This window comes from Neovison vison, chromosome 1 (assembly GCF_020171115.1).
Source record: "Neovison vison isolate M4711 chromosome 1, ASM_NN_V1, whole genome shotgun sequence".
In the NCBI taxonomy this organism is placed as follows: domain Eukaryota; kingdom Metazoa; phylum Chordata; class Mammalia; order Carnivora; family Mustelidae; genus Neogale; species Neogale vison.
This window is the reverse complement of record NC_058091.1, coordinates 310,086,576-310,111,948: the sequence shown is the minus strand read 5'-3', so window position 1 is coordinate 310,111,948 and position 25,373 is coordinate 310,086,576. Positions and strand designations below refer to the sequence as shown.

Here is a 25,373-nt window from a genome sequence, read left to right as displayed (position 1 = left end):
GTTTAACTGTTTCATGAGAATTTAGGTTAACTTTATAGATTATGAAGCAAAATAGCAGAGAGGGGAAAGGTACTACCCATTTGTAAATCTGATAAATGTTTACTGCCCTGTCTTGAGGTGGGCACCACGCTGGAGGCTGCGCAGACCGGGAGAGACCAAGCCCCAGTTTGGGTTCATGGTCGGATGGGCTGAATGAAATGTGGCCTGGCATGCGGTGCTCAGAATTCCAGTTTCTGTTCTAGGCCTGTCCAGCAGCTAGTCTCTGCTGACACCTGACCGCTGGGCTGATGTCCCCATTGTCCCAGGGGCAGCACAGGGCACTATAAGACAAAGCCTGGACCTTGGGGTCAGAGCTCCAGCCCTGAACCTGGGTTTCATATTGAACGAGGTATGTGACCTTTTTGGTATGTTTGGCAGGATCCAAACATCTGAGCCCCCATCTCCTCATCTAAAAATGGAGACGACAGGCGACTTGACCCTCAGGGTAGAGTGGTGACAGGAAATGATGGGAAGAGCTAGCACAGAGCCAGATATGTAAAAGAAACTCACAGGACTCTATCAATTATTATCATTTATAAACATCTTAAGAGACATCAAATTGTGCATGGCCTTTCAGAAATGAATACTAAAAAAATTTTTTTTTCTAAAATGTGAATATGATTTGGAAGGAGACAGGTACTTTAGTTAAGTTCAGTTTTTCTTGTTAAGCATTACAAAACTCATTTATAAAATCGATTTTTCTAATAAGGAATGAAATTACTTATACTCTACTATGGAATATATATTGAACAAAGAAATTATTGCTCAGTTGTTAATTGCTCTCCTATTCCTATTCAGTGTACTTCTTTAGTCACATTTTTAGAAAATTAAAATTGCTTTTGTAAAAAAAAAAAAATTTTCCCCATAACACATCAAAAAAAAATCTGGTCATATAGATATTAGTTTCTGAAAAATGGATACTTTTCTCCAGCTAGTGTTAATGGGGGAGGTAGTCTTCTCTTTCTATTGGAAAAGCATGGCAAAGAAACATAATGGAAAGAATCCACAGAAATGCTTAGGTTTGAGTCTTCGCATTTTTCTTTTTCTCAAATGGAATATTTGAGGGTCAAACACAATCTAGTCCTTTCTGAGTGTGGGGACACAGAACTCCATAGTTTCTCCATTTACAATAAAGTTCTAATTTCCCGAGGCTCTGTGGGTAGACAAGAAAACAGCAAGGAAATTCAGCTCTGGATATAACTGTTAATCTTCTCCTCCCCAAAACATGATGAAGATAGACAAGTTGCCTTATTCTCCTTGCAGAAGAAAGGGGAACTTGAACGGCTCCCCGGCTGCTGTGCCTGGTGGTGGCCAGCTCCTGTGATTTCCTGACTGGACTCCACATGCGGCAGTGCAGGAATGAGGTGGGCGCCGTGACAGCTCGGTTCCCAGACCTGACGCAGGAGTTAGCTTCTCAGGGTGCGGTCACAAGGACCTGGGCTATTGTAATCCTGACTCAACAAGGCAAAGTACCATGGAAAGGATAAGCTGCCTTATCGTGCAAGCCATGAACTTTCATTCTGGCCCCAGACCCACTGCACATACAACACAGGCCTATGTCTTCCTGCGTGTTATCTGGTGTCACGCCGCACCCCCCCCCACCCAAGTCCATGACAAGTCAGAGCTCACTGGGCTATGGCTGGAAGACGGGGGCCTTTCCAGGGGCATTCCAACTTTCGACAAGCTTGCTGGCAAGATCCCAAGTCTCCTCGTCACCCACTGACCATCAGCAACTGGGTAGAATCATTCCTGCACCAGGTCAGTAGGGAACCCAAACCAGAAAAAATTTCAAACACCTATCGGTTAATTTTAAGAAAAAGGTGTTATATAAAAGATAGTTGCTGGTACATATCGCTCTGTTATTATCGTTCACCGGCATTACCACTAACCATCATCGTTAGGGAGATAGTCCCTTACAATATCCCTCAACACCCTGATACCAAAGGAGGCACCATATATTTCATTGTCTAGAACCATCTAGAAAGGAATATTGTAATGGTTTCTATTATACACAAAAACCTCCCTTCTACAAGTGAATGCCCACTTTGCAGAGTGCTTTAAATTTTAGACCATATGCATTATCCCATTTGATTCTATAGCAATTTTCATATTACATGAAAAAGTGAGATCTAAAATACTTTACCGGCCAGGTCAAGAAATAGCATGTGCAGTCTGTCATGTGACTGCCAGTCTGTGAGTCCCAAAGCTCAGGCCATGGGGAACCTTGTTTGAGAAAGTATGACCTGTGTGAGTGGTATCTGTGAGTGATATACCCAAACAGTCCATTTCCATACCTATTCTGCCCTTACAGACTGCGCCGGGGGGTGGAGTTACTGAGATCACTGACCTCTGCGACCATATTAGATGATTATTTCCCCAAGGGCAATCTTTTATTGGGGGCCAGAGCCCTCATGCAATATTCCAACATTCAAGTGCTGGTCAAGTGTATAGTGTACTTAGTACTTGTCATTTCCGGACCACCTGGGCCTGCACTTACCCAAACTGAGCTTTGAAGGCCACTGCAGTCCACAGTGGACACCCCATGGCCAATGAGAATTGAGTAGGGGTGAGGGAAGGTGCCTCAGGAGAGAGGCAGTGTCCCAAGAGAGCTGGTGCTGAGGATAGTACCATGAGAACTGCCCCAGGGAGGGGATCCTGCATATATTACATAAATTTCTATAAAAATAAACTCGTAGATTAATGCAGGAACACCAAGTATGAGCATTATTGCTAAGTGTTATCACGCACAGAAGAGTTTATTTTAACCCTGACAACTGTTTACATATGTTGTAACATGGCCCCTCCTTTGCAGATACTGGCGGGTTATTCCCAGCCCAGTAAATGAGTTTGCATCGACATTTCTGCACCCTGGGATGCAGGGCTCATAAGAATGTTCAGGTCCTGAAGCCATAAACTGCCGGGCTGCCCTACCTGCGCGTGCGGTAGAACGGGCATCTCTTCAGCGGGACCTTGGCCACGTGCTCCTGCAGGCCCACGAACAGGACGCTCTGGCTGTGGAGGATCTGTAGGCTCCGGATGGGCTGTCCCTGCTGCTCGGGAAAGAGCTCGATCTCTTCCAGCAAACAGCTGTCGGCAGCCGGGGCCAGGGGCGCCCGCACTTTTTTAATGGTGCCGTAATCTGGGAGGGCAATGAGGAAGGAAAAAAGCAAAACAAGGTGAGCAGGTCTCACCAGTCACTCCTCCTCTAAGCAGCTGTGCTTCTCCAGCCTGGCTGCACACAGGATCCTCTGAGGGGCTTTTACAAATGCCAACACCCGTATCCCACCCCAGGCCTGTTCAGTGGTCAGTGCTGGAGGTGGGGCAGGTGCCAGCAGCAGGTACAGGACTAGCAAGCAGCTGGTGACGAGAACCTCTCAGCCACCATATGCCTCACCCAGTTCCAAGTGCAGACACCTGGGGCTCAGGAAAGATTCCTGAGGCTCCAAGTAGCCAGCTACAACTCCGTCCCATTAGAGGACTCTGTAGGAGATTATCCTGGATTCCTAGCATCAGAGAGAGGTGCTGACCTTGCCACCCAGCCAGGACAGACACCACATGATGGGATGGGCAATCGCAGATATGCAAGACAGTAAGGAACACACCTTTTCCTTCTTGCTTTATAAGTTCATCCTTTGCTGTCTCTCTTTAGAAAGCCCCTTTCCTCTTTCTCTTGAATGCGTGTTCTTTGGGATGCCCTTCTCTGTCTCAAAGTCCGAAATTCTTCTCTCCTGTACAAGGGAACATATGTTCCCAGCTGGTCTCTTCCCTGCCCCAGGTTTTCTGCTCACTGTGTGTTCGCACTCACCTACTCATAAAAGCATGGCTCTGAGTATGGCCTCTGAACCAGGCATCTCCCCGGACTGGCTGTGAAGAACATGGAGAAGTGTCCTTTCAGCCAGTGAGATGCACAGCATGGCCAATGCCATGTGTCAGAGACACAGACACAAAGCACACACTAATGTTGTCGGTGCACTAGGGTGAGGCCCTTGCTGTCAGCCTATAAGCCCAGGGCAAGACACCAACCCACTAGGAGCACCTCCTGAAGCCTTCATCAGGCCTCTAATCAACCCAGCAGAATCATGATTTTTCAAACCATTACAATTCTCATCCCGCACATACAGAGAATGAGGCCAGGGAGTTATTCCAAAACCAGAATTAAATCAAGAACCTTTGGCTTCAAGGCTTCCTATCAATCCATACATCTCAAGAAGACTTTGGACAGGAATATATTTCAGTTTTCCATGCCCAATGGAAGTCCTCAGAGACTTAGAATGCTTCATTTCAAGAGAAAAATACATGTGGAGACATTTATTATCCTGAATTTATTTCACAAAGTATACCGGAAGCACATCTCCAGGGAATCCTTATTGATTATGAATCGACTTCATCATAATGTGTGCAGTATTAGTAAAGCATTGCCTAATTTTCTCTCCAGCTGCCTAAGTAACTGTCTTAGTTTTGAGATAGTTCAGACATAAACAGAATGACGCTATATACTGGGAAGACAAGAAATGTAGGGGCTGTCTTGGAGGAAAGTGTGTGTGTGAGAGAGAGAGACAGAGAGAGAGAGAGACAGACAGAGAGGCAGCCTATACAGCAGGCAGCAGACATTCTAACAAATGAACATCTCACAGATTGAAGTGTGCAAGAAAATGTGTATGTCTTCACTACAAAAGTCAACTGAATTTGGACTTGGTGACCACAGCTCCCAGCTGGTGGGAAATTCAACTTCAGTGATTCGGGGGTCCCCCTCTGCTCAAAGAGCCAAGCATCCACAAGTGGGCAGAGCACCAAGCCATGACGGGGACAAGATAGGAGCTTCAGGGAAGGTGACTTCAGGGCGGATGTCACAACTGCAACACCCTGAGAGGAGGTCTGCCCCAGTGGACGGAAGTGCCAGCACAGAGGCCCCAGCCACTCTTTGGGAGGCCCTTCACAGATGTCTCTGTGACAACAGAAGACATAGTCAGAGCCAAGGGACAGGACCAGGAACCAGGGACTGCCACCACCCTGTAGGCAGAGAGGCTCATAGGAGCCCTTAAGTGAGAGACCCTTGCAATGAAACAAGGACATTTTACAGCGATGTCAGGATGAGTGTGGGGACAGCCTGGGGACAGGGCAGATGGAGTCCAGCAGGAAAGTCATCATCTTTGGACTACTGACACACAAGAGTCATGGGAAATGTGGATTACAGAACAAAGTGCTCTTCAACAGTCGGATAAAGACCTTGAAGTTTATTATTTCTATTGTTTATTGATGTTTGTTATTTATACTGCTGACGGACTGCTAGTCTGAGAGGCCCACCCAAATGAATAATAGTTCAACTGTTGACATGCTTACAAGCGCGTCAAATTATTAGACAACCACAGGGAAAAACAAATTTTAAGAGATGTTTAAGGACTTGATTTAAAGGAATAGCCATCACTGGTCAAAACATTTCATTTTTTTTTTTTTAAGATTTCATTTATTTATTTCACAGAGGGAGAGCGCAAAAGCAGGGGGAGTGGCAGGCAGAGGAAGAGGGAGAAACAGACTCCCTGATGAGCAGGGACCCTGACATGGGGCTTGATCTCAGAACCCTGGGATCATGATCTGACCTCAGTTTAACCAACTGAGCCACCCAGGCGCCCCTGGTCAAAACATTTCAATGCATACTTCTGCACGTCGTGTATCGTTTCTAGCAGATGGTATCAAACCCAGCCGTGGGGCTGAGCACCTCAGACAACAGAACTTAGTGTGGCTTCATGGGCTTGTCCACCGTCTGTGCCTCTGCTGGGTCTCCCCCACTCTCTCCAGAGTCTGGTTAAGCAAGGAGCTTCTTGAAGCTCCCCCGGCCTTTGGTGCCAGGACGAGCCCACGTGGACCTGAGTTGACCTTGCAGGAACCTCTGTTTCAGTGAAGTTTTTCTTTCCCCGGCCCCTGCCTTGTTCTCATTCTGAGCTCACACCCTGCTGCCTTGGCGGAGCGCACCTTCCTCAGCTGGATGCTTCCAGAAGACTCGCTCTACTCCCCTGTGTCTGAAGTGAGCGTCAGGACCCGCACGTCACCACGCCACAGACCTTGTACTTGAGATGCCACCGTGGTCCCAAGGGCTCCCTCGCACCTCCATCTCTCCGCGTGCTGGGCACAAGGGCACCTGCAGCTCCACGAGCCCGAGAGGCCCCAGCCTTGCACATACAGGCTCTCTGCCCAGAGGGGCCGTCCAGCCACCTTCCTCAGACTGCTGTCCTTGTGTCCTTGCTCTGACAGCTATGGGGGCTTCCCTGTGCCCCTCTGCACACCCCCGGGTAGCCCAGGTAGATGCTTCCTCCCAGGGTGTCTGTGACGTTCGTTCACTGTTTGTCTCTCACTCCTGCTCTCTGCCCTTTCTTGGAGGCACAGTTAGGTCTTGTTCTTTTTCTCTCCAGGGCCACTTACTTTTCTTTACATTAAAAAAAAAATTTTTTTTAAGATTTTATTTATCTGAGAGAGAGAGAGCATAAGCAGGGAGTGGGGAGGGGCAAAGGGAGAGGGAGAAGCAGCCTCCCTGCCTATCAGGGAGCCCAGCGTGACTCCCGAGATCCTGACCTGAGCCACAGGCAGATGTGTGGCTGACTGAGCCACCCAGGTTTCTCTGCATTTTTTAAATGAGTGACTGAGTATCACAGTTGTAGTCCAAAAAAAAATTTTTTTTTTAATTGAGGCATGGAACACTGTGTGAGTTTAAGGCCCGCCGCATACTGATCTGCCACATTTAGCCCCGGAGATATGAGTACCCTGTAGCACACTGATAGCCGACACTTCCACCTGTCACATCATTTTGCTACAAACAGATACATTTTGAACTGAAAACTACTCCTGGAATTCTGAGGGATCTATTTCTCCTTGGAGTACATCAAAACAAAGAAAAAGAAAGCTTAGGTCATCCTGCGTTTAAGAAAAGAGGAGGGACAGGTTGAAGGAGCAACATTCCTGAATCCCACGACACTGACGTGACATCACTCTTTTAAGCATTTTAAGCAGAGACTCTAGAACCCCCAGCAGCTGCCACTGGCCCGGTAGGTGGCCAACCGACCTTTCATGCTCCCTCAAGTTCCAGTGGAATATTCTCTCCTCATCACTCGACACACGGCAGAAGCTCTTGCTCTGGAACAAGCATCTGGAAGAGGCATTTGTCTCTTTCTGCGGCAGAGGCTGGCCCCGCCCGTAAAACAGATGAGGGGCAAACATTGATTTTGTTCAAAAAACAGTGGCACCCTGGTCGCTCCCAGAGAGCACTTAATTTTTTGTTGTTGTTTCCGCCCTATAACATGTATCAGAGTTTAATTACTCATTTACTTGTTTTGTGGCTTCTGTGCTGGACCAAAGCACCATGGGGGGCAGACACTAGGTCCCTCCCGTGCTCTGATGTAGGCAGAGTGGCCACTGCTACGGCCTGTGGAGAGTAATAAACACGCTGGGTGAGAAACTCACCGACAAGTGAGGACAAAAGTGTGGAAAGAAGGAACGGGAACATCATTATTATCTGCGCATTGGCTAGAAAAAGTCCCGGTTAGTATTCAGTCAGCGTGAAGGCGAAACAAGAAACATTATTTCCCCACGACACAGAGATGTCAGCGGAAGTGTCATACGCGAACCAGGAACAGAGAAAATCATTTTAATTGGTTTCAGCTGATAAAATACTAACTCTGAAAATTTGCCATTAAAAATAAAAGCATATGTACCTCCCCAAAACCAAAAATTCAATACTCTACTCAAAGTGACTTGCAGGGGGGGATAAAAAAAATATGCCAGTATCAAAAGTTCAGAAATAATAGAAGTAAAAGCAATGACTCATCGAGGTAGCAATCCATAAACGTTTAGTGTGCACATGGCGAAGGGCAGCAGGAGCCCAGAGCACTTGGACCATCGCGTGGAAGACGGCTCAGGGTTTCTGTTTTACAAAGCCAGAGACTTTACTCTTCATGGTGACCGGTTATAATATTATAATTTTCTTAATTAATAGACAATTGGTTAAGGGTTGCCTCATATCAACCTTGGCACACAGCTCAAGTTTTTCTTATGATTTTCAGAGGCATAAGCAAGAAACGACCCAGGTCAAGTTAGCCTTGCAGAAGAAGCAGATTATGTTTTGTTTGTAGGGACTTTTCAAGATTAGTTCCCATTTGTTTTGGGGGGATTTTTTGCTTGTTTTGTTTTTTTATTTGTTTTTAACACAAGAAGTGCTTAGAACTTTCTCAACTGTTCTTTAAAATTCTGATGATTCACAAGAAAAGAACTTGGCACTTTCTGTCAACTGTGGCTCAGGTCCCCGCGGAGCTAACACAGACGCAGGAATGGCCCTGCTTTGGTGCAAACTCTCATAACAGTTGCTTTTTTTTTTAAAAGTGCCAACTACGAAGTCTGTTGTAGACACAAATTTGAGAGTCATTTTGGTAGCTTGTCTCCCTGATTGAAAACCAGGTGCATCGTGGGAGAGACAGAGCTACTGTGAGATCTTTAAGATCAATCCAAGCTGATGGTATGGCTGTTATTACTTGAAAGACATGAATAGCCATAATCACATGGAAATTCCATTCTCTATTGTACTGAGTAAAATACACTGGCCTCATTTCAGCAGGACAAATAGTATGTTTATATCAAAGGAAGTTACCAGATTAAATAAAGGCTGCCCACTTAAATTTAAATTTTAGATAAACCATGAATAATTATTTTGGTAGTTGTAGGTCTTACTCAGTAGTATTTGTATTTATCTGAAATGGAAATTTAATTGGATATCCTGTGTTTTATTTGTTAAATCTGGCAACCTTATTACACCCACATTTCATCTGATCATCTCAGCAAGCTAGTTAAGATGTAGCGAACACACCTCACCCTTAATAAGCACGGGTTTGATCTGAGCAGGTTCACTTACATGTGGATTTTTTTTAATAACCACAGTAAGATACTGTAAATGTATTTTCTCTTCCTTATGACTTTCATTTTTTAAAGACTTTATTTATTTAGTTGAGAGAAGGAGGGAGGGAGAGCACAAGCAGGGGGAACAGCAGAGGGGGAGGGGGAGGCAGGCTCCCCGCTGAGCAGAGAGCCTGATGCCAGGCTTGATCCCAGGACCCTGAGATCATGACCTGAGCCAAAGGCAGACACTTAACCAACTGAGCCACAGAGGTGCCTCCCTTATGATTTTCTTAATAATGTTTTCTTTCCTCTGCCCCACTTTATTGTAAGAATACAATGTATCTTACATCTAACACAGAGTATGTGTTAATGACAGTCGCCATTGGCAAGACTTCCAGTCCAAGGTAGGCTCTAAGTAGTGAGGTTTGTGGGAAGTCAAGAGTCATATGCAGGCTGTCAAATGCACAGGGTGTGGGTGCCCTTAGCTCCCTGTTACCCAAGGGTCAAGTGTCCATGCATGATTATTCTTACTTCATAGATTAGAAAATTCAGTTTCAGAGAGTAGAACTGATAAGGGTTTTTTTTTTTTTTTAAGATTTTATTTATTTATTTGACAGACAGAGATCACAAGTAGGCAGAGAGGAAGGCAGAGAGAGGAGGAAGCAGGCTCCCCACTGAGCAGAGAGCCTGATGTGGAGCTCGATCCCAGGACCCTGCGATCATGACCCGAGCTGAAGGCAGAGGCTTTAACCCACTCAGCCACCCAGGCGCTCTGAGAACTGATAAGTCTTTCTGATAAGGTGCACTTTCTTGTAAGGGATCCAGACATCTAATGAACAGGGATCAAAGACTGTAACCAGGAATTCCAAAGTAAATGTTAATTCAAAGCTATTGTTGAGAAAGCAGTGTCTTGCGTAGGAAGAGGTAAGCTTTAAGGAGATTGAGGCATTCTCTTTTATTCCATGAACTCAGCCATAAGTCATAAAACTTAACCAGGTGGGGATAACATTCTGATCCAATGGGAGTTGCCATCGGATGCCCACAGGAAGGACATGCACAGGAGGCCCCTGCTTCAGGGGGCACGTGTTCCCCTGGTCACTGGGACCACACTGACATCTCTTATGGACCACACGGACGTAAGCACAGTAGGGCAAACACAGTGACTGACGTCCCTGCGCCTATATACCATCTGTCTAGTGAGGCACAAGGGCCAAATTCATATACGTGCCTGAAGATGAGCAGAAGCGCCACAGACACTCAGCAGGTGGTACTTCTGGGAATCAGAGCGACAACAACTGCATGAAACAAGGACCGTGCAAGCACCGTCCCCAGACCTGACTCCACACAAGTACAGGGCTTCACTCACATGCTTGCCAGTGTAAGAAAACCCTCTAGGGCCCAAGTCATCAGAATGCACATCCAAACAGTTCTGGATACTGATTTCTGTGGGTGACTGATGATATCACTGAAGACCAGAAGTGACTCTGACGGCAGGTAGAAAACACAAGACGTAAAACTGGAGGATTGTGATCACGGAGATACTTGTTTCAACCTCAACACTCCGAGCCTTAGGAAAATGGCCAAAGGAAAAAGCGAAGGTTGTAAAGAAAATGGTTTCAAATTTGGAACATCTTCACATGAAGGAGTCATCTATTTAATTTTGAAATGAATGAGGGACTGCTGGGGGAAAATATTTATGAAAAACTTATCAGAAGATTGGAGCATTACTTGAGAAGGACATAAGGAAATTCCCCCAGAGAATGACAGGCACAAGAAATAATCCATGAAACCCCAAATCTTGCCCCCCCCCCACAAACCTCTACCCTACAGGAAAATGTTCTACAGCAGGTGAGGTATTGAGCACTCCACGGGAAGAGTAAATGAAATGAGAACAAAAATGAACAAAGATAAATGTGTTTTTTAGTAGTAAAAAAGCAAGTATTTTGGCTTCAGTGAAAAAAAAAAATATTCTTAGAATACAGTGTGGTGGTAACAAGAGCTTCCAGGTAATTCCTACCACATTTCCTGCGACCAAGATAACTTGCTCATGGCCTCTGGGGAAGCAGCAACAATGATTAAAATCCACAAAACCTTCGAGAGCACATATGCCTACAGGTGGGGACTGAGAGAGGTTGTCTGCCAACACCATCCAAGAGAAATGTATTACAATCCATGTAATTCTAAATTTTTCTAGTGTCTACATTTAAAGGAAAAACAAAGAGGGAAATGGGTGAATTAATTTTTATTATCCATTTTGATTTCACCACTGTATCCAAAATATTATAAGATGTAAAATTATCACATGTAATTAATATAATATGGAGATGTTTTGCCTCATTTTAGGCTAAGTCTTGAAAATCCAGCTTTATTTCAGACCAGCCACATTTGAGGCGTCCAGGAGGCCCCCGAGGCTACAGCTGTGGTACTGGACAGGCTGGAGATGCATGGAGCTGTCCTTGGTGCTGCCCGAGGCAGCCAGGTGGACACCTGTTCCCCCAAACAGGCGTTAAGTTCATCCTCATGAACTTCATGAACTGTCCACTTCACCCATACCATGACAAGCTTCACCGGACGGCCTTACACATTTGAAACCTGCCGTATGAGTTCCCTTGAATAAAGGGGTCCCCTCCACACCACACCCGTGTACTAGTCTAACTGCTTCCTGTTGCAGGTAAGATAGCCCAGGTCTCTAAAGGTTAATAGCTCACAATTAGCTAGCTAGGGAAGAAAGCCCTGGGACTAAACCTGGCCTCACACTCCTCATCTCCCCACCTGGCTTTGCCTGCTGACAGTCTATCCATGAGCAAGTGACAGATGTCCTGTGAGAGAGAATTCAATCATTGTCAGATCATTGCAGAAAGTTATGGGTTGCCACAAAGCAATCATAACCATTAGAGAAGGTTCCTTCCTGTTCTTTGTCTGCTCTGTAGAGTTTTCATTCTAACTAGGGCTCAAGCTAGTCCCTACTCTTGGGTGGAGTGTAGTTTCTGAGAAAAGTATCACTTTTCTGAAAAAACATATGATCCTGGGGACCTCCCAGATAGAAAAGTTGTGGGTGACATGACTGATATTTTACCATCCAATCAACAGTCACAGCTAACATGAACAACAATGAAAAAAAATAACCACAATTAAGCTAACAAGGAAAGAGTAGTACAGGTGTGCAGCTTGATGTACAAATAGGAAAATACAGACCACCTTCACTTTCCTAATTCAGTTCATTTTCTGAAACTAACAAGACAAGTCCATAGGGAAAATATGAGAGACCCCATTGGAAGGGCCACCTGTAACTGCCAATGGTCTATCATCATTATGTTTTCTTTTTTTTTTTTAAGGTTTTATTTATTTGAGAGAGAGAGAGCATGATATGGGAGAGGGTCAGAGGGAGAAGCAGATTCCTCACGGAGCAGGGAGCCAATCTTGAGACTCTGGGATCATGACCTGAGCTGAAGGCAGTAGCTTAATCAGCTGAGCCACCCAGGCACCTGTATTATCATGTTCTCTGAATTAAAATTCTAAATGGTCCCAGGACATTAGAGAAGGAGGGGACATACAACATTATTTTGAATTTTTCAGCAAGGAAAGCAAAGCCCAGAAAGGTTAATAAGTGCCAAAGTTCATGTTCTTGGGCCAGAATTTAGATCCTCTTCTTCCCAATCAAGTGCTGGTTATTTCTGTTTTAAAAGTATGGAAGGGGCGGGGCGCCTGGGTGGCTCAGTGAGTTAAAGCCTCTGCCTTCGGCTCAGGTCACGATCTCAGGGTCCTGGAATCGAGCCCCCCATCGGGCTCTCTGCTCAGCAGGGAGCCTGCTTCCTCCTCTCTCTCTCTCTCTGCCTGCCTCTCTGCCTACTTGTGATCTCTGTCTGTCAAACAAACTAATAAAATCTTAAAAAAAAAAGTATGGAAGGGGTAAGATACAATCCCTTTAAGAGTGCATCAGTATCACTACAGCTTATGAGTTCCTGAAAGGTCAGGGGGACTGATAAGGAGTGTATGAAGTGACAGTTGTTAATCAAGACAAAAATGAAGCTATGATTTAGGGACATGTGCTTACCACAGAATTCACTAGACAGATAACTAATGTGTAAGTGGTGTCAGGCCCAGAATTGATCTGACTTCTCTATTAGGCTTGGGACTCTCATTTCCAAAAGCTCAGGAAGCGAACAAGAGAATAATCTGATGACAAAAATGGCTATTTCGGTGCTATCTTCAAAACAAGAGGACTTAAACTTATCTTTTAATTAATTAATGTTTTGGTAGGCTCCAAGCTCAATGTGGAGCCCAACACAGGGCCTAAACTCACAACTCTGAGATCAAGACCTGAGCTGAGAAGCTAAGATCAAGAGTTGTATGCTTAACCCACTGAGTCACCCAGGTACCCCAAAAAGATATTTAAGCAATAAAGCTTACAAGCAAAAATAAAACCCTTAAACCACTATTGGCTGTATGTAATGTTAGCTCTATGTAATGTGAACTCTATTGTTCATCATTCAGTTATTACTGGCTGAAAATTAGCCATGTTTTTAACTTTGGGGACGAATAGCTAATATTTTTCTAATTTTCAATTTTCACTTTGCTTACTAATATGGACTGAATCGTTTTAAGGAGATTCAATTTTGCATCTTGATAGAGATGGTCAAGTACAACAATCTCCATTTGTTATGAAAGTAAGCCTTCTAATAAGATAGGGAGTATTACGGGTTAAAATGTGTCCCCTCAGAATTCATGTTGAAGTCTTAATTCCTAACACCTCAGAATATGAGTATATTTGGAGTTAGGGTCCTTAAGTAAATGACACAAAATAAGGTCCTATGGGTGGTCCCTTATCCATATGACTGGTGTCCTACGAGCACCAAGAAGAGGAAATTAGGACACAGACAGGTGCATCCCCATGTGGGGACACATCAGGAAGATGGCCATCTGCATACCAAAGGGAGGGGCCCCAGCAAAACAGGACTTTGCTAACACCTTGACCTTGGACTTCAACCTCCAGAAATAAGTGGGAAATAAGTTCTGTTGTTTAACCCTGCCAATCTGTGGGACTCGTGATCTTTGTCATGTAGCTCTAGCAGGCGGGTAAAGGGACTCCATGTCAAGAACCGGAAATATAAAAAAACGATTTTGTCAGCCAGATAATTTGCTTAAAGCAATTTCAAAATGAGACCATGAATTACTGTCCCGTGTTTCCCTAAGATATCAAGACTCAAATTCAAACACAAAGACACTATAAATTATAGATTTGACTCATTTTTTTTACCTTGTATGATCACAGTCTAAGATTCATATTAGTAACAGCCTAGTATTTTCAAATACTGTCATTTATTTCACTTAATCCCCTATATCTATGCTCCTGAGCTAGTAAAGCAGCTGGAGATGATACACGACATGCAACACTGAAAAACGGATGCATTTGGATAAGCATTATAAAATAATTCATGCAGATGGGGCTGTTGCTCATGACCTTTATGCTAATGGCTCTGCTGCTCTTTGGGGGAAACATCGGAGAAAACCGAGTGAGCACTCAAGAGTGAACTGTCAGGGATCTGAGGAAAAGGTCGCTGATTAGAACGAATTTCTTTTTGGAGGGATTCTGGAATTTTAGTCTCACCGAAATTTCAGAAGTTTATGAAAACAGATCTCCCTCTCTCTCTTTTTTTGGAAAGAAGGCAGGAAGGAAGAAGGGAGGGAGAGAGGGAAGGAAAAAAGAAACATGGTCAGCTCAATGTAACAGTTACTATTGCTGTGATTAAAAATGATACTTTTTGAATTTTCACACTTGTATATGAGCAGACAGCCTTCTGCCATTCACTAAAGCCTGGACAATGAAACAATTAAGCTTAAACAATACTTAAAGAAAAATTCCTTATGCTCTATATGTGAAGTGGCTTTAATTCGACGAACTTGAGAACCCTGAACAATGAATAAAGACCCAGAGAAATGGATTCTTCTTAAGAAGAGGAGCTGTAGGGGCGCCTGGTTGGCTCAGTGGGTTAAGCCTCTGCCTTTGGCTCAGGTCATGATCTCAGGGTCCTGGGATTGAGCCCCACATCAGGCTCTCTGCTCAGCAGGGAGTCTGCTCTCCTCTCTCTCTCTCTCTGCCTGCATCTCTGCCTACTTGTGATCTCTGTCAAATAAATAAATAAAATTGTAAAAGAAGAAGAAGAAGAAGAAGAAGAAGAAGAAGAAGAAGAAGAAGAAGGCAGTTTGTCTCTTAGAAAAAAGAACAGGAGCTGTAAGCACTTCCAAAGCACACAATAAATATGTATTTCCTCTAAGGTACAATAAAAAACTCAAGAGGGTAGAGCTGTAACTGACCACATATCATACACACACACACACACACACACACACACACAATTTTGTGTCTTGTGAAAAAAACAGTCATAAGAAGCAAAGAAAGGGCTGGTTTAGGAAAATGTGGGACAAAGATGCAGAGATTATTGCAAAGCATTGGAGGTTTAAACGTAATCTTAACTTCCTTTTCCTCTTGTTATGTCTAGATGTTTCATTTTATTTTAGGAGTATTTATTATTGAGTTTATTCTGTGCTGAATCCAGTACAGAAATTAGACCCCTGAAAGAGACCCATGGCAATTCGAACAATGGTTTCCTGTGACCAGGCTGGAGACCCACTGTGGACACCAAGACCACTAACTGGGAAGACTAAATTATTTTCTTTCCAATTGTGCATTTGACTCTTTGATTCTCTGCCACTGTATCCAAGAAGCATTTTTAGTGTTTTGTCTCATCGACCCAGAGTTACTGCAGAGTAAAAGGAAATGTTTTGTATTTGCATCTGTTACTGTTCCAGGCATTATCAGTGAGGTAATGATGAAATGCCCTCTTCCACTCCCTGGGCAGCATGTTGCCATGGCAACAGATCATTATATAAAGTTCATCAATTCAGCTGGTCATTATCCCAAAGTAGCAGACAGCTAATATGTTATGAAAGTTCTTTCTTTTAACTCCTAATTGGGTAAATGAATTAAACTGGCTTTGGCACCGGGAGCTCAGCATTGCACTTACATAAATAAGAGGGAATTAAAAGGGGAAAACAGGTCGTCATGGTTACTATATGCTCAAAATGGACATTTAATCAACTCAGTTTATCAGATTCAACTAATGGCTCCTCCCCTCAAAAAAAAAAAAAGAATATGTTAGTCTGTTTAAGTGTCTTAGTCATAAATTACATACAACATCATTTGATCCCAAAGTATTATTTTAAACCATATTATCCCATCCTGGCCCTTGGTATAGAAGTTCCAGGGAGGCAGGTCTTGGGGGAGGTAACGTGGCTTGTTCACCGTGATCTCACTGGCACCTGGAATGGTGTCTGGTATACAGCAGGTGCTCAAGCTGAGCACAGGGTTCAGAGTGTGGATTCTGGGGCCCAATGGCCCAGCTTAGACTCCCAATTCCCACACTTATAGGCTACGTGACCAAGAGCAGGCTGGTCACTCCTTTGTCTCCATCACCCAAGGGTCTAGCTCCCAAGTTAGTGGACACACAATGAGCTCCTCTAGGCAGAAGGCTTGGCCAGTGCCTGGCACAGAGAGTACCTCCTAACGACCCATTGTTATTATTTTCTTGCTACTTCTAGCTTATGGCCTATACGCCCTATTCCAGTCCTGCCTAAAATGAGCGGCCAGCTGCCTCTGTCAGCTCTCGCCCTCCCGAAGCTGGACGGGAGACACTACCTTTGTCCCCAATACCCTCTACTGCCTTACAAAAAACCATACCAAACCAAACACTCCTTTAAGCATGCAAAATCAGAAGCTGATGCTTCTAGGAAGTTTATCACTGGAGTTTCCTGTGAATAAAAACAGGATTACAATGAAAATGAGAGCAATCAATCGAGCCCTCTGGGTGTCCTCTCGAAGCTCTCATCTGACCATACCACTTGCATCTGACTCTCATCCTTCTGCTAAGGAGGCAATTCAAGTTTCTAGAAGGAGATTACTTGCCTTGGATTTATTGTATCTAAATTGCACAACAGCCACCCACTTGGCAGAGCGTGCAGCCCTTCCCTGACAGTCACCGGGCGGGAACAGAGTCTAAATCAGCCTCACACCCCAGTGGTGAAATTTACACCGTGTCTGGTCCCGTTAGTGTGAGTTGGGATGGTTGAGAAAAATCCATGCTAAGCACTTTTATACTTTTGCAACGTTAATTTAAAAGAAAAAAAAAAAGAGCTCTCTCCTCAATGGAATAAGAAAATGATTTTGTTGTTCTTCTGAACTGCTACATTTTAATTATGGATAAGTGGCTTGTGCTCGAAGCTCTTTGATAGCTGCCATATTCACGTGCTTCCCCCAGGCAGGACGTGATCCATTCCTCTGGCTTCAAAGCTGAGCCGAGATCTCTACTACTGACCCAAACCTTTCTCTTCAGCTTCAAAAAAATGATTTCCAACTACCAGAGCGTCCACACGCAACAGGAATATAGCATATTCGAAATTGGGCTATGTCTGCTCCCCTTTGGCTCAAATCTGTCCCACGCATCTGAAATCCTGAATTCATTTGTTAGGATAAAATTTTCAGTGTGATACATCCTACCTTTTGGCTTCGTCTTTCCTGTCTCTCCGCCCACAACTCCAATGAATTTAAATTTCTCACCTCTCAAACACCCCCTGTCTTTCTAAGTATTCCATATTCTGTACCTTCTTTTAGGAAGATCCATCAGTCCTTTCCCACCAGGCAACCATCTCCCCATCTTCCAAGATACACTGATAGCACCTGAGCAACACATTGAGCACACACAGGACTCTGAGCCCAAGACCAGGCACTTCTTCACAGAAGTTATGGGGAAAACTGTGGACATCCAAAGGCATGACAGTGGGATCTGAAATAAGGAATCAAAGATCTGAGGGGCAGGACAGCCCCAGCTGGACCCACTGGGCAATGTCCCTGTGCAGGGAAAGAGGTTCCCACTGGAACACTTCTGAGACGACAGGTCCCACAGCAACGGGCAGCTTCCCGAGCCCTGCAGCAAGCTGGCTTCCATGCTGACTTCCCAGCGTGCCTCCCTAAACCTTCCATGGGTTTAGTTTGTGATCCCTGTGGCATCCCAGTCAGTTCTTACTCGTGCAGAAGGCAAATTATGAGTCTTAACAAAATTCACTCTTTTTCCATAACTAGGATCTGAACATCTGAGGGACAACCCAAACTTGACACCAGTGATACATCGTCCAACCACGAAGGCCATGGTGAGGGTCCCAACCCCACAGAAGGAGACAGAGAACCGGGAGTGCGGAGCAACAGGTCGGTGTCGGAGACAAAGCAGGACCAACCACAGGGCATGCAAGCAGTCCCCCGATTCCTGGGAGGGGAATGCATCAGAGGAGGCAGGACAGAACTCAGACACTGGAGAAAAGACAGGAACCTCGCTCAGGAGAGAAGATGTCAAAGGCTCTGTCACTAAAACTAGGCGAGAGGACAGAGCCCAGCCAGGGTGTGCTGAACTGGCAAGGAGCCTACACCCTCCTGCTCCCAGCATGCTCTGTGCCCAAGGCCAGGATGGAACCAGAGGAAGCCACAGGTGCAGGCTAAGAACTTGCCTGTGAAAGTTAGAGATTCCTGAAGATAAGCTGCCTGGAGAATGACCACAGATCAGCAATTCAATAAAGACCAAGACAACTGGCTCTTATCCAGGCCATTCAGAAATAATTAATGCTGCCCACAAGTATTTTTAAAAAATGCCACCATTATATAATCAATAAAATTTTTAAATGAAAGAAAGAAATTGTTTAACTCAAAAAGCAGCAACTCATTATGAAGATTGCCTTTAAAGACCCAATTTATCAAAGACAAGTCAAGGCCACTATTTTTCACATTGAACCAGTGTTCTTTTGCTAAGGACAAGGTCAGATTTTAAAAATTAATTAAGTGATCCTAACAACGAGGACCAAAATGAAGCTTCTACCCTGATAATTAATTTGAGAGGTCACTTTCAATACTAAGGGTAGATTTTTTTATTATTTCAAAATACCATAAATGTATTTGAGTATTTAGGCAATTAATTATTGGATTTTTTTTATTATTGGCACACATTTATGAAAATGGAGTCCTCTAAAACCTTTTCTCTGTTCTCAGAGTGAAAACCATCTTCTACTCAGGGTTACACTTTTTTTTTTTTTAAGATTTCCTTTTTTATTTGAGGTACAGAGAGCAAGAGAGCGGTCCAGCAGGAGGGGCAGCAGGAGAGGGAGAGAAATTCAAGCAGACTCTGTGCTGAGCATGGAGCCCCACTCGGGGCTCGATCCCACGACCTTGAGATTGTGACCCGAGCAGAAACCGAGTTGGTCGCTTAATAGTCCGTGCCACCAGGTGCCTCCATTCGGGGCCATTTGAAGGGACGTCCGCTGACTGCTGAAAACTCTCAGGGTTTCAGCCTCACAGGGTCACAAAGCTGCTCACATGTTTTCTAGCTAAAGAAACACATTTTCCTAGAGCAAATTCTCCCTTCCTTTCTTTCAACTCAAGTCTAAACCCTCAAAAAAACAAATCACATATGCCATCAGTATCTTTATACCCAGCTGGAACACAAGAGTTAGACTAAAACAGATTACAAGAGTCACTCTCCTGGACCATGTTTTAATCTCAAAATGAGATTTCAAAATTTTCAAATTGAGTTAAGTTTTAAATTTCAAACTGAGTTAAGTTTCTGCGGTCTTCAGAAATCCAAAACGTGATGATAATTATCCCCTTGGTCAGAGAATTAACTAATTTGCATTGAAGGCTCCTAAAGGGTGAGATAGAACCAAAAGCTCAGAGTTTTTTTCCTGTCATATTTGGGGTTAAAATAATGACAGTGGGCTTGGCTAATGAGAAGGATCACTGGACGGACAGAGGGACAGAAGGTTTCCTACTTTCCATCTGCCTGCAAATTCAGCAATCACTTAGCATACTGTAAGGTCAGCCAATGCAAAACAAGTGAAGGAACTTTTACTTCACATTGATTTTTCTTTGGTCTACATGTGTAAGCACCTACAGAATTTTAATTTCAGGTATTCTTGATTTTGGGGTTGGTTAGGTGCAGGCTGTCTCAATCCTTCACAGAAGGTTTCATCAGTAAAAGTCATGTCCTCAACTTCTCCAAGCAGATACTTAATTAAGTCAGATTTGAATCAGGTCAGGATGGCATTTCCCACAGAGGACATTAGCTTGGAAACTCATGCCATTCTTAACACCATGAGAATTGTACACTTCCTGAATCTTCCTGAATAAGAACCCCTGCCACATCTTTTTGTATGGGCAAGTCTATGGAAAGACCATAAAACACCCTATTTAAGGAACATCAATGTGGCTATCTCTGTTTCAAAAGGAAGGAGGGGTGGAAATTTTATAAGCCAACCAGTAATTCAACATTCTTTTTTTTTTTTTAAGATTTTATTTATTTGACAGACACAGATCACAAGCAGGCAGAGAGAGAGAGAGAGGAGGAAGCAGGCTCCCTGCTGAGCAGAGAGCCCGATGCAGGGCTCGATCTCAGAACCCTGGGATCATGACCTGAGCTGAAGGTAGAGGCTTTAACCCACTGAGCCACCCAGGTGCCCCGATTCAACAGTCTTTTAATCTGGCTGTGAAACCAGGTTATTTTTTAAAAGACAAAAATGAGAAGAAATTCTTACATTGACATCTCGCACATGCCAAGCACGGTTTCCCTCCGCCCAGAACAGGTCTGTTTGGAGACAGGCACGCTGTCAGTATTCGCATCACCGCACTGAGCTGTTTACCCAAATCACAGTGTGCTGCGGGCGTCCTGGAGGAAGGAAGTATGGGGGGCTAATTGGCCACCGCGGTCTGGGGCGAGCCCACTTCCTCTAATGCATTCCAGGTGGGAACTACAGTATCAGTAGGTACGCCCACTCCCTAAGCTTGGAACTCTCTTCCCCCCAGTTCTGTCAAATCCCTTTTACTAACTGAGGATTTTGCTATCCACATTTCCTCTCCAGAAGGCTTATTTGCAAAGAAACAATGGGGTGTATTTTCTTCCTGTTACTCTACAGTGTAACCGCTTCTGGATGAAAGCCAATATATGATGTCACTGTTAATGACCTTCTATCTAGCCATGGAGATTGTACTTATTCCTTCCCACTCCTTCTGAATGCCTGCTGTCCACTTTAGAATTGGATTACCCAGAGGCCAAGGCTTAACTCTGCTCAGCAGTGGCCGGTCACCACTGCCAGGCCAGTGTCGCATCTCCAAGTTAGCAAGGAGGTGCTGAGGTCAAGAATGAAGAAGGCGGACATCCAAAACCAAGGCGTGAACACTCCGGGGAGTGACCTGGCTGCCTGATCGGACGGGGCTCCGCTGTGGCCTGAGCAACCCACCCCCGCTCCAAGCTCCCGTTACTGTGGCCAATGTCATGGTAGAGGAAATCATCACCGAAAGATTTACTCTGAAGGCAACATTCCTTTCCAGGGCCCGGAGACCACAGCAACTGAGTAGAACCTGAGTTTTCCTAGCACATAGATTCCATTTGTTAGCATAAAAGAATCAAATTATTCCCGATTGTACGGTGCTAAGAACTATTTACTTTTCTGATGTCACAGCGCAGGCAATGACCGAGTTGGGCCCGTTGAGGACAAGTCCACCAGTTACTCGAATGCCCGCCTGCAAGGGGCACGTGTGGCCGAGATCTAGAATTTTGTTCCCCGCATCCTCAAAAGAATCACAAAGCCTCATCCCGGTCCTCTGGGTTCACAGAAGTCCACATCTACCCCGGAGCTGTGGACAGTCCCTTCCTGAGGGACTCCTGAATGCTCCCCAGGGGTCCTGGGACCATTGAATGTCGGAGAAGTGACGCCCCCTGGGGGAGAGACACGCCCACCTCGCCGCCTGCAGGGTGACAGGAGACTCGCCTGCCCGGGGGTGCGTTCCTGACCTCAAGTCGGGAAAAGAACATGCGTCGTGGTCACAGTACAAAGGAAGGACAGAGGAGACAGAGAGATGGGGTGGCACACTGCTGACATCACCACTTTGCAGTTTTCACAGAGAAAGGCCTCCTCGGCAGAAGTGGAGATCTGGGCATTGGGTGGACGTGACGAAAATCTCTTCGGAGTCATGACCTCACTGCCCACAGCAACGATGGGTCCTCCCCAGCCTGCTGTAGAAACAGGAGGAAGCAGGTCTGGGAACAGGAGACTATTGTACTTAAACTCTAGTAATGGCCATGATATCTTCACGAGATATGTCAGCCACAGGCATCGGCTGGGATTTAGATGAAAAGACGTGGTGAGGAGACATGGCTTGTGTTTCCTCTGTCCACAGACCACAGTGCTTGACTACCTGGGGCAACTTTCAGCCAGTGTCGACCGTGTGAACGAGGAGGAGGAAGGCAGGCTCGGTCCCAGACAGGAGAAGGCCGGGCATCAGACAGCGGGCAAACGGGCCACCCCCAGGTCATGAGGGCCTCCTGCCCCACATTCAGAGGAAACTGGGACATCCACTCCCTCGTAGCACAGAACTCCCTCTTATCCTGTGGTTGGGAAGCTAGGCGTGAGCTCCTAAAATTATTCCAAAAACGTGTTTAGAAACAAAACGCATCACAACACAAGCATGACTGTTCCTGTGTTTAGTGAAACCAACCGATCGGTTGTTCTTATGCCATTAGAAGTGGCTTGGCATAGAGTAAACCTTTTCAACAGTACACTTTTCATTTTAATTGGGCCTGACATAAACTAATAGGAAAATAGCAATTTTGTCCATTGAGTTCTAGTCACTGAGAAATGTCAGGGGAACAGGTGAAAGCCAGGCTACGCTTGGAATTTGGTGGCGAGACCACATGCAAAGTGGAGAAGTACCCTCGGGGGGATTAGCGTCCTGGGGCCGCAGTCACAGAAAGACCACATTCCGGATGGCTTACAGCAGCAGAAAGGATTTGTCTTGCAGTGCTGGTGGGTGGAGGCTGGAAATCAAGGTATCATCAGCAGGGCTGTGCTCCCTTGAGATTCTGGGCAGAACCCTCCCTTGCCTCTTCCCAACTTCTGGTGGTGGCTGTCCACCACTGGTCTTCCCAGGCTTGCGGCGGCACATTCTGGCCTCTACCCTGGTTGTCACATGTCCTTCTGTGTGTGTGTGTGTGCGCGCGTGCGCGTGCGCCCTCCTCTTAAAAGGACACCAGGCCTATTGGATTAAGGGTCTACCCTACTCCAGTGTGACTTAACCTTAACTACGCACATCTGCAAAGACCCTAGTTCCAAATAAGCTCACATTCTGGGCTACTGGTGGGTTGGGACTTTAACATGTCTTCAGGGGGGACATAATCTAATCCATAAGGCCACGTCACTGGGATTTCCCACATTGCTATTTTTCTCTAAAATGATTTTATCATTAGGCACAACATTTATTACATTGTATCTAATGAACTACGTCATGCTTCCGTCTAGCCTCCAGGAGGAACCCTTTACACACCGAGCGAATTCGGGTTAGGTTTGGATTTTCAGTGTCCAGTGAGATGGACGGAATTAGGAGTGACTGCTGGAAACCTTTCCAAGACACGATCTGCACAATATTATGCTTGCTCATTCCGCCTAAGTAGTTGCAAATCGATTATAAATATTAAGGGAGACAGCTATTAACAATGGTAACCCAAGTGTATCAGTGTTCGGTGGCCCCCGGGATCTCTCCAGAGTCTCCCAAGTTTTGTGCATTTCAGTCCAAGGGACTGTTGGGCCCGCCCTTCAGTCAAGGGCCTCATCTTCCTCTCTGCATATCCCCTCTGCAGGGCTAGAGAAGGAACTGGAAGACTACACACAGAGGGAAAAAGTCAGGAGTGGGATTTCAGCATGCCCTAAGCCAGTTGCCAGCTGTTACTCTTTTTTTTTTTAAAGATTTTATTTATTTATTTAACAGAGAGAGAGAGAGAGATCACAAGTAGGCAGAGAAGCAGGCAGAGAGAGAAGGGGGGAAGCAGGTTCCCTGCTAAGCAGAGAGCCCGATGCGGGGCTCAGTGCCCAGACCCTGGGACCAAGACCTGAGCTGAAGGCAGAAGCTTTAACCCACTGAGCCACCCAGGCGCTCCCATCAACTGTTATTCTTAAAGAAGAAATTCTAGAGTGTAAAGAACATTGTTTCTTTTTGGGTTTTTCTACTAGCTCATTTGGGAAGTATTACTGATTTCTGAATTTTAATAATGGTTGGTAGCAAGTGACAATAAATATGCTGTGTTCTATATGAAAACTGTATTTGGGGGACACCTGGGTGGCTCAGTCAGTTAAGCGTCCGACTCTTGATCCTGACACAGGTCGTGATCTCAGGGTCACAAGGTTGAGCCCCACATTGGGCTCCCTGCTGAGCCCAGAGTCTACCAGAGATTCTCTCTCTCCCCCCCTCAGTCCCTCCCCCTCACTCATAAGCCCTTTCTCTCTGTCTCCCTAAAAATAAATAAATAAAATCTTTAAAATATATACATATTTGGAAGAAAAGAACGGGACGGTAGGATAAGGCCACTGGCTCTATTTCCTCCACGGTACTCCCGGAAAAGCCATGGGAAGGCATGAGTGCTGGGGTCCCATGTGCACGGAGCTGTCTCCTTTCTGCTCCCTGGGGTTAGGGGACCCCGACTTTTGGTAGGCTTCAGAACGTCAGGCATTCAATGACCCCTTCTCCTGCTCAGTGGTCCTTCTCAGTGAGATGATTCCCTCAGTCACCGGAAACTTTATAATAGTCAGATTCACGAGGTCTAATCTCTGTTGAAACAGTCAAGAGCGCGCCTTCCAAAACACGGACGTCCTTGACGGTGCAAGTACAGGCTCTACTTCGTACCTCCTGATAATCACTGAACACAATGGACCCCACTCGTTACCCTTAGAAATGGCTTCTTAGCGTGGAAACCCCAGCCTCCAGCTTTCCTTCTTCATGCTTTCTTTTTTTTCCCCAAGCGAGGTTTCCTGTAACTATTTATTCTGTTGTTTTTATCTCTCTCTAAAATAGAAGCTTCTTAAGGGCAGGGAGCCTGTGGTGTTCATGGATGAAACCTCTTCAGGGAATCTGACCCCCAAATTTCCACTTCTCCCTTCTCAGAGAAGGTCGTCAGCAATAACGCAATGGCCCAAACCAAACCAGCCACAAGCTTCGGTGACCTTACCTATTTCCTCAGCTCTGCGTACCTACAGCACAGGGTAAACCTTGACGTCTCTCCATGACAACACCCAAGAGTAGTTTCTCAACTTTTTTTTTCTTTATCTCTTCGGCAAGGAGACTATTTGTCCTCCCGTACCTGAAGTTTTGACACCGTGGACTACATCTATGCTCCCGCAGTGCATGCGTCGCTGTGCTTTATACCTACACGTAAGATCTGTCCCTCAGGAATCAACGTTTGCCTCTTCAGGGCCAACATCGCCCCAGTCAAGAGTGTGTGCCTTAGTCCAACACCATCACCGCGGGCCGGCTAGCCCCGTCCACTGCACCCATGGCCTCCGTCCTGGACCCTGTTTGAGAATGGAGTGGCCCTGCG

At 45.4% G+C, this 25,373-nt stretch overlaps 1 protein-coding gene across 5 annotated transcripts in view; it reads right to left on the bottom strand.

Moving 5' to 3' along the window:
• Positions 1-25,373, bottom strand: part of SEMA5A (semaphorin 5A) — a 468,307-nt gene that overhangs the window by 99,202 nt on the left and 343,732 nt on the right. For all 5 annotated transcript variants that reach the window (XM_044233900.1, XM_044233929.1, XM_044233920.1 and 2 more), the window contains one exon: positions 2,971-3,178. In XM_044233900.1, the coding sequence (XP_044089835.1) occupies positions 2,971-3,178 (208 nt within the window). The remainder of the gene's footprint in view (positions 1-2,970; positions 3,179-25,373) is intronic.